Genomic DNA, 16547 nt, shown 5'->3' with positions numbered 1-16547 from the left:
CGTCTCGGCCTCCCAAAGTGCTGGGATTACAGGCTTGAGCCACCGCGCCCGGCCAGCATAGTAGTTTTATGAAAAAAATTATTATGTGTATGTGTATATATATATACATTTTTTTTTTTTCTGAGACAGAGTCTCACTCTGTCGCCCAGGCTGGAATGCAGTGACGCAATCTTGGCTCACTGCAACCTCTGCCTCCCGGGTTCAAGCGATTCCCCTGCCTCAGCCTCCCAAGTAGTTGGGATTACAAGCGCCCGCTACTGCGCCCGGCTAATTTTTGTATTTTTAGTAGAGATGGGGTTTCCCCATGTTGGCCAGGCTGGTCTCAAACTCTTGACCTCATGTGATCCACCCGCCTCGGCCTCTCAAAATGCTGGGATTACAGGCGTGAGCCACAGCGCCCAGCCAAAATATTTTTATGTATTAAAACAGTTGAAAGTAACTTCAGTATGGTTCAACTTTTGAGACAGGGTCTCACTTTGTTACCCAGGCTGGAGTGTGGTGGTGTAATCTCAGCTCACTGCAGCCTGGAACTCCTTGGCTTAAGCAATCCTCCCACCTCAGCCCCCTATGTAGCTGGGACTACAGGTGCGCACCATCAGGCCTGGCTAAGTTTATGTATTTTTTTTTTAGAGATGGGGTCTTGCCCTGTTGCCCAGGTTGGTCTTGAACTCCTGACCTTAAGTGATCCACCTGCCTTGGCTCCAAAGTGCTAGGATTATAGGCATGAGCCACTGCATCCGGCCCAAGTGTAGGTCAACTTAATTATCCGCCTATTTTGCTATCTAGTCAGTGCTTAACATTTTGACATGTTTCCATGTATTGTGTATGTTGAAGTTTTTTTAAAATATAATTTCAACTTATTTCAGATTTGGGGGTACATGTGCAGATTTGTTACATAGATATTTTTCACAATGCTGACATTTGGGGTATGATTGATCCTGTCACCGAGTAGTGAGGATAGTACCCAGTAGTTTTTGCCTTGCCCCCCTCCCTTCCCTACCAGTAGACCCCAGTATCTGTTGTTACCATCTTTATGTCCATGAGTACCCAGAGTTTAGCTCCCACTTATAAGTGAGGATATGCACCGTTTGGATTTCTGTTTATGTTAATTCACTTGGGATAATGTCCTCCATCTGCATCCATGTTGCTGCAAAGGATATGGTTTCATTCTTTTATATGGATGGTTTTAAAATTTATATTACTTGTATTGTATTACATTTTAAATGTGTTAAAATGTAATTTGTTTGTTTGGTTTTTTTTTTTTTTTGAGACAGTCTCGCTCTGTCGCCCAGGCTGGAGTGCAGTGGCATGATCTTGGCTCACTGCAACCTCCACCTCCTGGGTTCAAGCGATTCTTCTGCCTCAGCCTCCCGAGTAGCTGGGATTACAGGCACCCGCCCCATGCCTGGCTAATTTTTGTATTTTTAATAGAGACAGGGTTTCACCATGTTGGCCAGACTGGTCTTGAACTCCTGACCTCATAATGTGCCTTCCTTGGCCTCCTAAAGTGTTGGGATTACAGGCATGAGCCATTGCGCCTGGCCAATGTTTTTTATATTACAAAATTCATACATTAATTTTGTCCCTTACTGTCTCTATCATATGAGGATCTGCCCTCCCCAGCATGCTGGTTTTTTTTTTTTTTTTTTTTTTTTTTTTTTTTAGGTAGAGTCTTGCTCTGTTGCCCAGGCTGGAGTGTAGTAGTGTAGTGGCATGATCTCGCTCACTGCAACCTTTGCCTTCCGGGTTCAAGCAATTCTCCTGCCTCAGCCTCCTGAGTAGCTGAGACTACAGGTGCCCACCACTATGCCTGGCTAATTTTTGTATTTTTAGTAGAGACTGGGTTTCACCATATTGACCAGGCTGGTCTCAAACTCCTGACCTCAGGTGATCCACCTGCCTTGGCCTCCCAAAGTGCTGGAATTACAGGTGTGTCCACTGTACCTAGCCTTTTTTTTTTTTTTTTTTTTTGAGACAGGGTCTTGCTGTGTCTCCAGGGCTGAAGTGCAGTGGCATGATCACGGCTCACTGCAGCCTTGACTTCCCAGGCCCAAGCTGTCCTCCTACCTGAACCTCCCGTGTAGCTGGGACTACAGGTGTTCACCACCACGTCCAGCTAGGTGTTTTGTTGTTGTGGAGACAGGGTCTCGCCATGTTGTCCAGGGTGGTCTCAAACTCCTGGGCTCAAGCAGTCCTCCTGCCTCATCCTCCCAAAGTGCTGGGATTACAGGCATGAACCACAGCAGCAGCACTGTTCATGTCACCTCAACTCAACCCTAACATTTTGACCATTAAAGTCAGTCTTTCCATCTTAGAGATAACCAGTATGTTTTGTGTGGGTGGACCCATGCCCTTTGTTAAATCACTTTTATATGCATGAACAGGATTATATAGAATTTTGGGTCATGTTATGTGCATTTTTTGGAATTTTGTTTAATTATTGATGTTCCTTTGACAGCTTTCAGTGCCTTTTGTTTTAGGCTTTGTTACTTTGTTTATATTTTAGCTACATCATTGAAGTTTGTGGTGTTTTTAAAGTTTGCCTCTTGTAAAATTATATATAGGTTTTAAACCCTGAAGGTCTTAGTCTTTTAGCAGACATTTATCCCATTTTACTTTGATTACTGATTTTATCTGCTTTTCCTTCTTTGCTTGTCATATTTCCACCCTTTAAAGGTTTACGTTACTTTTTCAGTACTTACCTATTTTAAACAAAAGTTAATCAGAATTTTTCTTCCAAACATGGTACTTCTTCCTGCCCCAATGTCTAAGTTGATGACATGCGAAAATTACTTTAATATTTCGTTCCCCATTCCGTATTTGCATACTTTTAATATGTTTTACTGGTTTGCTGTTGCTTTTTTTGCACATTCAACTGATTCTTGCCAGGCTTAATTTTGGTTTTGGTACATCTTTTAATAGTAGTAATAATGCCTAATACTTGACATCTATTGTGTACTAATCATTCTAGACTCTACATCAGGGGGTGTCAAACTCTGACCAGTTGTCCAAATGGGCTGCTGCCTTGTTTTTGTATGACCCACAAGCTAAGAATGTTTTTAAATTTTTTGAGACGGAGTCTTGCTCTGTCACCCAGCCTGGAGTGCAGTGACACAATCTCTGCTCACTGCAAGCTCCGCCTCCCGGGTTCACACCATTCTCCTGCCTCAGCCTCCCAAGTAGCCGGGACTAGAGGCGCCCACCACCACTCCTGGCTAATTTTTTGTATTTTTAGTAGTAACAGGTTTCACCTTGTTAGCCAGGATGGTCTCAAACTCCTGACCTCGTGATCTGCCTGCCTCGGCCTCCCGAAGTGCTGGGATTACAGGCATGAGCCACTGCACCTGGCCAAGAATGGTTTTTAATTTGTGCTGTGAAAATGATTTGAAACAAAAATGATATGAAACTCAGATTTTGGTTTCCATGAGTCAAGTTTGTTTTTTTTTTTTTGAGGCGGAGTTTCACTTGTTGCCCAGGATGGAGTGTAATGGCACCATCTCAGCTCACCGCGGCCTCCACCTCCCGGGTTCAAGCGATTCTTCTGCCTCAGCCTCCCGAGTAGCTGGGATTACGGGCATGAGCTACTATGCCCGACTAATTTTGTATTTTCAGTAGAGATGGGGTTTCTCTATGTTGGTCAGGCTGGTCTCGAACTCCGGACCTCAAGTGATCCACTCACCTCGGCCTCCCAAAGTGCTGGGGTTACAGGCATGAGCCACTACGCCCGGCCTCCATAAATCTTGTTGGAACACAGCCATGCCTATTTGTTGATGTGTTGCCTGTGCCTGTTTTATTTTTGAGATGGAGTCTTGCTCTGTCGCCCAGGCTGGAGTGCAGTGGCGAGATCTCGGCTCACTGCAAGCTCTACCACCCGGGTTCATGCCATTCTCCTGCCTCAGCCTCCCAAGTAGCTGGGACTACAGGCACCCGCCACAACGCCCGGCTAATTTTTTGTATTTTTAGTAGAAACGGAGTTTCACCGTGTTAGCCGGGATGGCCTTGATCTCCTGACTTCATGATCTCCCGCCTCGGCCTTCCAAAGTGCAGGGATTACAGGCGTGAGCCACCGTACCCGGCTGCCTGTGCCTCTTTTTATGGTATGATGGCCAAGTCGGTTTGTTTTAGCAGGGACTACTTGTAGCCTGAAAAAAAAAAAAAAATCTAAAATAGTTACTTGACCCTTTATAGAAAAAGTTTGTCAACCAACTCATTCTAGATATTTTCAGCACTTTGAAGATTTGTCTTCTGACTTCCGTTGTTTATGTTGAGAAATCAGCTGTCAGGTGTTTTGTACCTCTGAAGACAATACCTCTTTTTTTCCTCTGGGTTTTTTTCTGAGACAGTCTTGCTCTGTCACCCAGGCTCAAGTGCAGCAGGGATTACAGGCGCCCGCCAACACGCCTGGCTAATTTTTATATTTTTAGTAGAAACGGGGTTTCAGCATCTTGGCCACATTGGTCCCGAATGCCTGACCTTGTGACCCGCCCACCTTGGCCTCCCAAAGTGCTGGGATTACAGGCCTGAGCTTGGCTGCCTCTGGGGTTTTAAAATCAGTTTTGTTATACTCTGAGTGGGTTTTTTTGTGTTTTTTTTTGTACTTATTGTACTTGGGGTTGGTGGTTTTAAAACTATAGCCTGGGCCGGGCGCGGTGGCTCAAACCTGTAATCCCAGCACTTTGGGAGGCCGAGACGGGTGGATCACGAGGTCAGGAGATCGAAACCATCCTGGCTAACACGGTGAAACCCCGTCTCTACTAAAAATACAAAAAACTAGCCGGGCAAGGTGGCGGGCGCCTGTAGTCCCAGCTACTCGGGAGGCTGAGGCAGGAGAATGGCATCAACCCGGGAGGCGGAGCTTGCAGTGAGCCGAGATCGCGCCACTGCACTCCAGCCTGGGGGCAGAGCGAGACTCTGTCTTAAAAAAAAAAAAATATATAGCCTGGTGTGAGGTGTGTTGGAAAATTCTCAGCTATTGTCTCATCAAATATTGTTTCGACTGCATTTTGCCCCTCCTCTTGGGACTCCCACTGCAAGTATATTAGACCTTCTTAGCTCGTCCCATGTATCTTTTTAGGCTCCTTAATGTACCTTTTGCATTTCAGTCTAGATATTTACTGACATTTTTTTTACTAATCATTTCAGCTGTGTCTGGCCTGTTAAATTCAACCATATATTTTTTAAAAATTTTTTGTACAGTTTTTATGGCTTGAATAGGGGGATGGAGGGACAGAGATCCTTACTTGTACCTGATATTTTATAGTTGGAAGTTCATTTTCTGCCTTTAAGTAGTGAAAGTTTTTTAACTCTTTTAACATCAGTATCACAGAAATAATGCCTATGTGAGCTTTGTTAGCACACTGGTAACACTGAATATCTAATGTGCTTGTCTCACAGTACACATCTTGAGAACAGAAACAGTGGTACGATCTTGGCTTACTGCAGTCTCTGCCTCCCGGGTTTAAGCAGTTCTTCTGCCTCTGCCCACCATGTAGCTGGGACTACAGGCATGCGCCACCACGCCCAGCTAAATTTCTTTTAGTAGAGACGGGATTTCACCATGTTGGCCAGGCTGATCTCGAACTCCTGACCTCAAGTGATCCATCCCCTGCCCCCTGCTTCCCCAAGTGCTGGGATTACAGGTGTGAGCCACCGTGCCTGGCCAACAGTGTTTTATTTATCTGAGACACCTATCAAATATGACAGTGCCAGAGATAATGGGAATCTGAATAAATCTCAACAATAAAAATGTATTTTGGAAGATATGAACAAAACAGTGAACAAGATGTATCGTTGGTGTAAATATATAAATTTTCATGGTGAATGACTTAGAAAGTTTTCATCTATCCTTTCTGTATCACCAAACGATCATAGGATGAATAACAATATGCCGTTTTAGGGATCAGTTTCATTCACGGATGTGACTGTGGACTTTACCCAGGAGGAATGGGAACAACTGGACCCCTCTCAGAGGATCCTATACATGGATGTGATGCTGGAGAATTATAGCAACTTACTTTCAGTGGGTAAGGATGGTTTTCAGGTACAGCTCACCGTTTGCCTAGAGGTATTTATGTCCTAGTCTCAGTGAACAGAAACGAGCTTCTGAATTACTAAATGTTTTTGGCCTAAGTCTTCAGGTGTTAAACCTGAGAGATCTTGCAGCCTTTAAAGCTCTATCTCTCCTTTCCTTCCAGGCTTCTGAAGTCTGAGCAGTTATGAGCTATGTCCCGTTAGTAAACTGCTGTCAAGCCATAGGCAGTTTTCAAGTTGGAGCAACAAGAAGAGTTTTGGGTAGCATAGAGTTGTCAATTCAGAACGTTTTAGGGGAATATGACAGGAGAAAGGGAGAAAGAGAAGCAGAAGCCAGTGGAATTAGTATCCAGGGGATTATGAGCAGCTCAGTACCTTTGAAATACTTTTCAGGAATCTGTTTTTCGAGTCCCTAAACCTTCAATAGAGCTGAGGAGAGATGACCTGTACCTTAAGTCTCTGAATCATACCTCCAAATGGCCGTCTCCCCCTGCTTACCTTTTTTTTTCCCGTTTAACCATAGCTATTTGCCTTTCACACTTAAACCCTGATATTTTCCTAATATGTCTTAAACTTTTGTTGTAACTAGTTATTCTTTCATTAGCATTCTCGCTTTGCCAAAATGGTAACATTTGTATTTTAGCTCATAGGAATTGGTGTGGTGGCCTTAAGATAGATTTTTCAGTGTGAGAGTGACAGTGTTGTCCTGGAAAAAATGGCAGCAGGATCACAGTAACATAACCAGTAATAATGTAAGATGATGGTCTAGGTTGTGGCTGGGTAATTTTAAATTGATTTTAGCTTTTTAGATGTAGGGTACGTGGGTATATTATGTGATGCTGAGGTTTGGCTTTGATTGATCTGACACCTAGGTCGTGAGCATGGTACCCAGTAGCTTTTCAACCCTTGCTTCCGTTTCTCACCAGCCATTCTACTATTACCATCTTTATGTCCATGAGTACCCAGTGTTTAAGCTCCCATTTGCGAGCCTCCATGTTGCTGAAAAGGACAGGATTTCATTTTTTATGGCTGCGTAGTGTTGTATCTTGTACATGTACCATTCTCTTCCAGTCCACCATGAATGGGCACCTAGGCTAATTCCATGTCTTTGCTATTGTGCATAGTGCTGTGATGAACCTACAAGTGGGCATGTGTCTTTTTGGTAGAATCTTTTTTGAGACAGGTCTCATTCTGTCACCCAGGCTAGAGTTCAATGGTGATATCATGGCGCACTGTAGCCTCCACCTCCTGGGCGCAAGTAATCTTCCCACCTCAGCCTCAAGTAGCTGGGACCACAGACAAATACCACCAGGCCCCGCTAATTTTTACTTTCGTAGAACAAGTACTGTGGCTCCTGCTTGTAATCCTAGCATTTTGGAAGGCCGAGGGGGGAAGTTCACCTGAGGACAGTTCAATACAAGCACTGACAACATGCAACCCCGTCTCTACTAAAACTATAAAATAAGCCGGGCATGGTGGCGTGTGCCTGTAATCCCAGCTACTTGGGAGGCGGAAGTTGCAGTGAGTGGAGATCACACCAATTGCACTCCAGCCTGGGCAACAGAGAGAGACCCCATCTCAAAAAACAAAGAACTCCTGACCTCAAGTGATCCTCCTGCCTTGGCCTCCCAAAGTGCTGGGATTACAGGCATGAGCCACTGTGCCTGGCCAAATGATTTTTAATGGGATTGCTGGGTGAAGAGGTAGTTTTGAATTATTGGAGAAATCTTCAGACTGTTTCCACAGTGGCTGAACTAATTTAAATTCCCACCAACAGTGTATCTTAGCCTTGCCAGTATCTGTTTGACTTCTTAATAATGAACCTGGGTAACTTGATCCTTAAGATTCTGAACACATTAAAAGTAGGCTGGGCACGGTGGCTCATGCCTGTCATGTTGAGAGGATCCTTTGAGCCCAGGAGGTCAAGGCGCAGTGAGCTATGATTGTGCCACTGCACTCCAGCCTAAGCAACCAGAGGGAGACCCTATCTCAAAATAAATAGGAATGGAAGAAAAGTAGGATATGATAGTGAAAACATGTTCACTCTCCCAACAACTTCAGTAGGAAAAAAAAGCAATAAAACCAGCAGCAGTGAATGATCCTGTTGTAAGGGTTGTATTTTTCTTAGAGAATGAGTTTCTGGATTTTACCATTTGCAAGATTCTCACTTTAGAGATTTGGAGCTCTGCTGTATGGCTGTCACTGCAAACCTAATGAGAAGTGCTGCTTTCTGGAAATCATTTTGGTAAAGATGAACAGAAGAGAAAAAGGTTAGAACCATGCAGACTGGTGCTGGTTCTACCATAGTAGTCTGAGTTTAGCAAATAATACTATTGCTCGAGATCTGTGTAGGTATTTTCCCTTAATTCCCTCATCTACTTACATTCTCGGTCTCTGTGCTAACTGCAGTGTCTCCATCCCTGGAATTGCCAGCCTTCTCATATTATGTGTTCTGTTTTCTGTCTTATTTCACTTTCTCTGCCCACTTTAAGGTCATTTTGTCATCTGGCATTGCTACTTGTATTGATTTTGGTTTTGTTTTTTAACCACAAGCTATTATCTTTCTCTTTCAAAGTTTGAAAGGAAACATTTGCGCTGGGAATTTTTTAATATTGGGAGACTGGGTCCCAAACTAAAGAGTCAGCCTTGTGATTGAACACTTGTGAAGACTTTGCATTCTGTAACATTACAGCAGAGGCGTTGACAAGGTTCTTTTCATTGTGCTCTATCCTAGAAGTGTGGAAGGCTGATGACCAGATGGAGAGAGACCACAGAAACCCAGATGAGCAGGCAAGGCAATTTTTAATTCTTAAGAACCAAACCCCAATTGAGGAAAGAGGTGATCTCTTTGGAAAAGCACTTAATCTGAACACAGACTTCGTTTCTTTAAGACAAGTACCCTATAAATATGACTTATATGAAAAAACTTTGAAATATAATTCAGACTTGCTTAATAGTAATAGAAGCTATGCAGGAAAGCAGACTGATGAGTGTAATGAATTTGGAAAAGCACTTCTCTACCTGAAGCAAGAGAAAACCCACGCTGGAGTAGAATATTCTGAATACAATAAAAATGGAAAAGCCCTCAGCCATAAAGCAGCCATTTTTAAACATCAGAAAATAAAAAACTTGGTTCAACCTTTCATTTGTACTTACTGTGACAAGGCTTTCTCCTTTAAGTCACTCCTCATTAGTCATAAGAGAATACATACTGGAGAAAAACCATATGAATGTAATGTATGTAAGAAAACCTTCTCCCATAAGGCCAACCTCATCAAACATCAGAGAATTCACACTGGGGAGAAACCCTTTGAGTGTCCGGAATGTGGAAAAGCTTTCACCCACCAGTCAAACCTCATTGTACACCAGAGAGCACACATGGAGAAGAAGCCCTATGAATGCAGTGAATGTGGAAAGACGTTTGCCCAAAAGTTTGAACTCACCACACACCAGAGAATTCATACAGGAGAGCGACCCTATGAGTGTAATGAATGTGCAAAAACCTTCTTCAAGAAGTCAAACCTTATCATACATCAGAAGATTCACACGGGGGAGAAACGGTATGAGTGCAGTGAATGTGGAAAATCCTTCATCCAGAACTCACAACTCATTATCCACATGAGAACTCATACAGGAGAGAAACCCTACGAATGTACTGAATGCGGCAAAACTTTCAGCCAGAGGTCAACTCTTAGATTACACTTGCGAATCCACACAGGAGAGAAACCATATGAGTGTTCTGAATGTGGGAAGGCCTTTAGCAGGAAGTCCCGACTCAGTGTCCATCAGAGAGTTCATGTCGGGGATAAACCCTGAAACTCCAGCCAGGTTGTACTGTGGAAAACTCCTGCCAGAACTCTTCAAGCGGGTGAGAAGCCTCGTGACAGTTTTGAGGGAACATGGGAATTCATACTGAGATGCAATCTCTCAACTCAAAAATGTATTAAAAATAGGATCCCATGAGAACATTATACTGGAAGTTACATGTGATACCCAGCTAAAGAATACATATCAGAATATATACAGTTGTAAATAGCCATACCCAGTTGTACTACAATGAGCTTTTTAAAATCTTGAATGAATTGAGTATTCTAGACAGCAGCATAAGAGATATAAAAACAGTGTCCTATGAATTTAGTGGTTTTATGTGGATATGTCACAAAACACAAGTGGTATGTTTTAGATCTGCACATGTGAATTTAGCATAATCACTGGGAATTTGAAATTCTTGTCCTCTGTGATAATTAGGACATAACAAGATTTTCTATACTAAACATCACATGTGTTTTTCAGTATCTCTGCAATCCAGTATGCATTCCAAATGAAATGTGTCACAGATTTAAAGTAGCATGGAACCTACGTCTTTCCCTACTGCTTGCTGGCATATATAAGTTGGTATGAACATTGTTTTTGAGCTGCCTCTTACGAAACAGAAGACAGTGTTGAAGTTTTCCCTGCTTCTGGTTCGCTGAAGATTTTCTAGAAGCACTATTTATACAAATATGCAAATGTGAAATAATTGATCTGTAGCGTGAAGGAGGCAGACATGAGTTGTACTACTCAGTATGCACCACAGAATAAGAGTTTGCCATGTAAAGACAATATCCCCATTCATCATGCTCTTATTTTCCAGTGGGATATTTGCATACAAATGCATGTCTATTACCAAAATATTGTGTAACAGACAGAAACTACCTGTTTTTGTCTTTCCTTGTTTCTCTTAATATTTCATGAATTGTCTAGCAAAAATGGTAGGATGCTTCTATAGTTCACAAATGTTACATTTCAGAGACCTTAGAGGAAAAATTATTTTAAGTAACTGTCAACTGTTTCATTGCTTTTAAATTTTCATGTGCATAACACCCCTTTAGAAATGATTTTTTACAATATTTTGTTTAAAGGAGGCATGTCTACTTCCTTGAGTTGCACTATTGCCAACCTAAAACATTTCCCTTTGCAATATGACTTAAAAGTTATTACCTTTCCTTTAAATGTTTCCACTTTTATAAAAGTCAGATTTTCAGTGGTCTCTCCATATATTAAGAATTTTGTGTAACTCAAAGATACGCTTTTATAGACTTGATTTCAATTTTTTTTTTTTTTTTTTTTTTTTGATACGGAGTCTCGTTTTTTCACCCAGGCTGGAGTGCAGTGGCCCTGTCTCAGCTCACTGCAAGCTACAACTCCCGGGTTCACGCCATTCTCCTGCCTCAGCCTCCTGAGTAGCTGGGACTATAGGCACCCACCACTGCACCCAGCTAATTTGTTTGTATTTTTAAGTAGAGATAGGGTTTCACCATGTTAGCCAGGATGGTCTCGATCTCCTGACCTCGTGGTCCGCCTGCCTTGGCCTCCCAAAGTGCAGGGATTACAGGCATGAGCCACCGCGCCCGACCTTGATTTCAGATTCTTAAGTTCAGCCGTTCCCTGTCAATCACAAATCATGTATTGGAAATTATAAATGGCAACCAAAAACTGGCTTTTAAAAAATATTTTTGGATATCATTGACGTGCTGTCACTATATATGAATTTGAGTGACTTTCTGAACAAATTTATCCAGAACATCTGTAGCCCAATAAGCTTTTGTCTAAGTTATCTTACCTACTCACAAAGGAGGGGAAAACATTTTCATACGCTGCTTTTAGAAATGTAAATTGTAACAGCCTCCTTGGAAAATATTGTGACTTTGTTTTAACATTAATATACTCTTCAACCTAGGAGTCTCCTGGGAACCTATCCCTAAGGAAAACAAAGTGCCAGTACTTAAGATTATATGTTTACCAATGTATATTGTATTTTTTGGTAAGGACCGAAAGAAAAAAGACCATCAGTAAGGGAATGGATAAATAAATTGTGGTAAGAACATACCATGGCTGAATGGTATTTCCTTGAAAAGAATGTATGGGGACAAACTCCAGACTCCTCTCGGTAAAATGAGGAAAGCAAGAGGGGAGAGAGAGAGTGTATGTGTGTGTGTGTGTGTGTGTGTGTGTGTGTGTGTGTGTGTGTGTGTGTAGCAGTTTTTATAAAATAAAGATAAACCCTTATATATGTGTGTCTTTGTATATGATTTTATGGGCCTGGTGAACAGAATTCCTTCCATTTTTAACCTGTGGACCTCACCAGCTGTATCAGTGAGGGCTCTAGCAGTAAACTGAATTAGCCCCATATGAAAGGATAACTTGGAAAATGAGAGAAGGATTAAGGGAACAAACAACGGACGGTAAGGAATCCAGAGACCAGCAGTGCCAGGAAGCTGTTGTCTCCGTAGGGACAAAAGGAAGAAATGGTGTTGCAGAGCCCAGTGAGAGCCAAAAATGTTGGAAGGTCTCCTTCCTGTAAGAGATAGGAAAACTACAGAATAAAAAGGAAGAGAGTCTCTTAAGTGGATGTCAAAGCTCTAAAAAGATGCAGCTACTGTGAGAAACACAGAACTGTCAGGAAAGGGAGGGCCAGAGGGAGGGGGGATAGGGGGGTGAGCCTCAGCTCTTTATTGCTTCCTCCTGAAGATGCCTCTTCGACTGAACCTGATCAGAAGCCCGGATGATGCTGTCCTCCTGGGATAAAGCAGGGTAGAAGGATGGAAGATGGACTAGGAGGGCAAACAGCACAACCAGCAAATCTCCCATCTCAGTTTCAGCCTTGCTGGTCCGACTGTAATGAGGCTTTCCCAGAAGGACCCTTCTTCCCCTGTGGTCATTCCAAGTGGCAGCTGTTTGTCTCATGCCTCTTACGCGTTTAGAGGTAAGATGACTCTGAAACCCAATTTCAGAGGAAATAAAAATTTGGAAGTTGTCACAGGGATAATATTTTAAGCCATAAAGCTAGATGAGATTACCTAGGAAAAAAGTATAAAGAATGTCAAGGACTGAGCCCCGAGCACTCATCCCAGTATTTGCTGGGCAGGAACTGGCAAAGGAAACTGAGAAGGAACCACCAGGGTTAGGGTGAAAACCAGGAGAGGGTGGTATCTGAAGCCAAGTGAAAAACTATTTTGAAGTAGAAGAGTGGCCACAATATCAAATAGTAATCATTTTTATGAAGTTGGATACATACTGAGATAAACCATCAGTGAGGTCATTTTGATAAGAACAGTTACAAAGGAGTGGTCAGGGTAAATCAAGGAGGATTCAAGATCAAATTGGAAACGGGAACTGTGAATAAGGGGCAAAGTGTTAAGGACTGAAAAGTCTGAGATTTTGTCCTACTTGCAAGGTAACAAGCTACCAGTTTTCACGGATGCTGGCAGAAGACCTTGTATTGACCTAGAATACACATTCGCTGGGTGGAGTTACAGTAGAGGAGCTCCAAGTTTAGGGAGCCTGAATCTTAAACAGTGGTCTAGAAGTAAATCTGTCAAACCTTTGTCTGGAAGGAAGACACACTGGATGCTAAACCATTGCTCTGGAGAGCGTATTATCTAAGGCTATTCATTCATCCTGAAAACAGCCTATAACAAAAGCCATCACCATCTGTACTTGTAAGATAGGCAGAAACGTGAAAAAACCCATGGAGAATTGTCTCCCAATACAGAGAAATGGATGGGTAACTGAAGAGATGGGGGCTTTTGAGGATTTGGGTGTTTTAAAATATTAGAAATTCGGCTGGGCGCGGTGGCTCAAGCCTGTAATCCCAGCACTTTGGGAGGCCGAGACGGGCGGATCACGAGGTCAGGAGATCGAGACCATCCTGGCTAATACGGTGAAACCCTGTCTCTACTTAAAATACAAAAAACTAGCCGGGCGACGAGGCGGGCACCTGTAGTCCCAGCTACTCGGGAGGCTGAGGCAGGAGAATGGCGTAAACCCGGGAGGCGGAGCTTGCAGTGAGCTGAGATCCGGCCACTGCACTCCAGCCTGGGCGACAGAGCGAGACTCCGTCTCAAAAAAAATAAAAATAAAAAATAAAATATTAGAAATTCTGGGATAAATTTATATACTCACAGGAATGACAAGTAGAAAAATTGACACTTTAGGAAAGGAGGAGGAGAATGGACCAGAGCAGAGTCTGAGCAGGTGAAGACAGCGGGACCCAGGGTGCCAGTGAAGAGGTCAGATGCTGGAGCACCAACCAGGAGGAAGGCAGAGTGTGGACACAGAAGATGTGAGAGCTTGTGAGTGTTCTTGTCTGATTTGCATTTGCTCTGTTAAACTGAAAACATGGTTATTAGCTGAGAGTGAGGATGGTGGAGGTGGTTTGAGAGGTTTGGGGGATAGGGAAGAGTGAAAAAATTAAGGAAATGTATGATACACTAAAGGCCCACTTGAGGTTAGTGGTCATGAGTTTAACATCAGTTATCAAGGTTTGTATGTTTTGTTCCAGCCACATTCAGCAGAGTTGGATTTAGCCTGGATTGACTGGTGTGAAATACATGAACCATGGGACTTAAGCTGATGAGGTGAAGAGTCACAGCTTCAGGGAGGGAAATCAGAGTGAGTGATATCAGCAAGGTGGCAGAATAGGACTTTCCAGGACTTGACTCCCTGCAGAAACATCAGTTTGAATAGCTTTCCATGCATAAAATTACCTTCACAAGAGCTAAAGAAACCAAGTAAGAGATCACAGCACCTGGGTCTAGTATAGAAATAAAGGATGCGGCCAGGCACGGTGGCTCACGCCTATAATCCCAGCACTTTGGGAGGCTGAGGTGGGTGGATCACCTGGGGTCAGGAATTTGAGACCAGCCTGGCCAACATGGCAAAACCCCATCTCTACTAAAACTATACAAATTAGCCAGGCATAGTGGTGTATACCTATAATCCCAGCTACTAGAGAGGCTGAGGCAGGAGGATTGCTTGAACCTGGGAGGCTGAGGTTGCAGTGAACTAAGATTGTGCCACTGCACTCCAGGCTGGGCAACAGAGCAAGACTCCGTCTCAAAAACAAACAAAAGATGCATTGAAGAGGGCAGGAAGGACAGTGTCACATTATTTTTGTTACCTCTTCCCTAACCCCAGGCACCACTGTATGAACAGAGATACCCCCCCATACAGGGGAAAGAGAAGGTAGTGAACACTGGACTTTGGCTCCATCCCTAGCACCAGCTCCACCTGGGTAAAACTCAGTGCTGGGCAGGCCCCCGTTGCCCTAGACCCCAGGCCACTCACTACCCACAGAGTGAATCTCCAGGCCCACCCTACCGTAAGGTTGAATCCCATAGCCCCAAGCCAGCACAGCAGACTTGGTCTGCTCACCTCACCTCCAGACCAACCTCAGTGGGTCAGACTCAGCCCAGCTTCAGGCCTGGTACCACAGTCTGGGGTTCCAGGCCATCCCCAGGCCTGCAGATGCAAGGCTTCAGGCCTGTCCTGGGTCCTAGACCATTCCCGAGTCAAGTCAGCACCCCTGGCCTTAGGCTCCAGGCTGGCCCCTGCCTCACCTCAGTCTACAGGGGCTGACATGGTGCCAAGGCCTGCCCAGATCTACCCTGGCACACTGTACACAGCCTGGGGCCTACCCCAGCACCATGTAAACCCCCATGGAACCAGGCTTCAGGCCAACCCAAGAGGATACAGGCTCCAGGTTTACCTTCAAGAACCCAAGTTCCAGGGTTATCCCCATGTACCCAGTCAACAGGTCCACTCCAGTAGATCCAAGCTTCAGGCCCAGTTCTATAGACCCAAGCACCAGGTCTGCCCATCTGCTGATGCAGGTACCAGGCCAGCCTGGCTGAGGACTCCAGCAGCAAGCCCACTTGCAGATCACACCAGATTGCCTCTCCAGAATCTCTGGACAGGCTGACTGGTGAAGAGCTTTCCTAGACAAAGCCAGTTGGCAGACTGGAATACTTATTCTCTATTTCTTCAAATGCCCAGATTATTAACACACTACAACGATCAAGGACAATCAGGGAAATATGACCCTCTAAAAAAGGAACAAAAACACCAGTAATTGACCCTAAAGAAATTTAGAAGATTTGGGTGACGTATGAGCTGCCTGACAATTCAAAATAATTATTTTAAGGAAGCTCAGCATATTAAATTTCCTTATCTAAGAAAATAGAAAAACAATTTGATTAAATCAAGAAAATGACCAACATTAGAAACTTAACAAATTATAAAAATAAATTCTGAAGTTAAATAATACAATTAATGACATGAAAAATGCAATAGAGAGCAGCAACAACAGAAGGGATCAAGCAGAAGGAAGAATCTGAGCTCAAAGACATTTTATTTGAAAATATCCAGTCAGAGAAGAAAAAACAATGAATGAAAAGACTTGGGATTTGGCCAGGCGCGGTGGCTCAAGCCTGTAATCCCAGCACTTTGGGAGGCCGAGACGGGCGGATCACGAGGTCAGGAGATCAAGACCATCCTGGCTAACCTGGTGAAACCCCGTCTCTACTAAAAATACAAAAAAAAAAACTAGCCAGGCGAGGTGGCGGGTGCCTGTAGTCCCAGCTACTGGGGAGGCTGAGGCGGGAGAATGGCGTAAACCCAGGAGGCGGAGCTTACAGTGAGCTGAGATCTGGCCACTGCACTCCAGCCTGGGGCAGAGCGAGACTCCGTCTCAACAA

At 43.7% G+C, this 16547-nt stretch overlaps 1 protein-coding gene and 1 long non-coding RNA gene across 7 annotated transcripts in view; both read left to right on the top strand.

The window, feature by feature from the left end:
* The window catches only part of ZFP1 (ZFP1 zinc finger protein), a 31588-nt gene extending 20482 nt beyond the window's left edge, over nucleotides 1-11106 (top strand). For 4 of the 6 annotated variants that reach the window (XM_017868697.1, XM_017868698.1, XM_017868695.1 and 1 more), the window contains 2 exons: nucleotides 5897-6023; nucleotides 8765-11106. In XM_017868697.1, the coding sequence (XP_017724186.1) occupies nucleotides 5897-6023; nucleotides 8765-9846 (1209 nt within the window). In that variant the 3' untranslated portion in view covers nucleotides 9847-11106. Of the gene's footprint in view, nucleotides 1-5896; nucleotides 6041-8764 lie in introns of all 6 variants that reach the window. The other 2 variants (XM_017868699.1, XM_017868700.1) reach the window with 1 other exon arrangement.
* Nucleotides 11107-14010: 2904 nt separating this feature from the next.
* The window catches only part of LOC108527425 (uncharacterized), a 14148-nt gene continuing 11611 nt past the window's right edge, over nucleotides 14011-16547 (top strand). The window contains exon 1 of the long non-coding RNA XR_001884807.1: nucleotides 14011-14144. This is a non-coding gene — a long non-coding RNA (uncharacterized LOC108527425). The remainder of the gene's footprint in view (nucleotides 14145-16547) is intronic.

This window comes from Rhinopithecus bieti, unplaced genomic scaffold, assembly GCF_001698545.2.
Source record: "Rhinopithecus bieti isolate Rb0 unplaced genomic scaffold, ASM169854v2 scaffold_2574, whole genome shotgun sequence".
Classification (NCBI taxonomy): Eukaryota; Metazoa; Chordata; class Mammalia; order Primates; family Cercopithecidae; genus Rhinopithecus; species Rhinopithecus bieti.
This window is presented reverse-complemented; position numbering and strand designations above follow the sequence as displayed.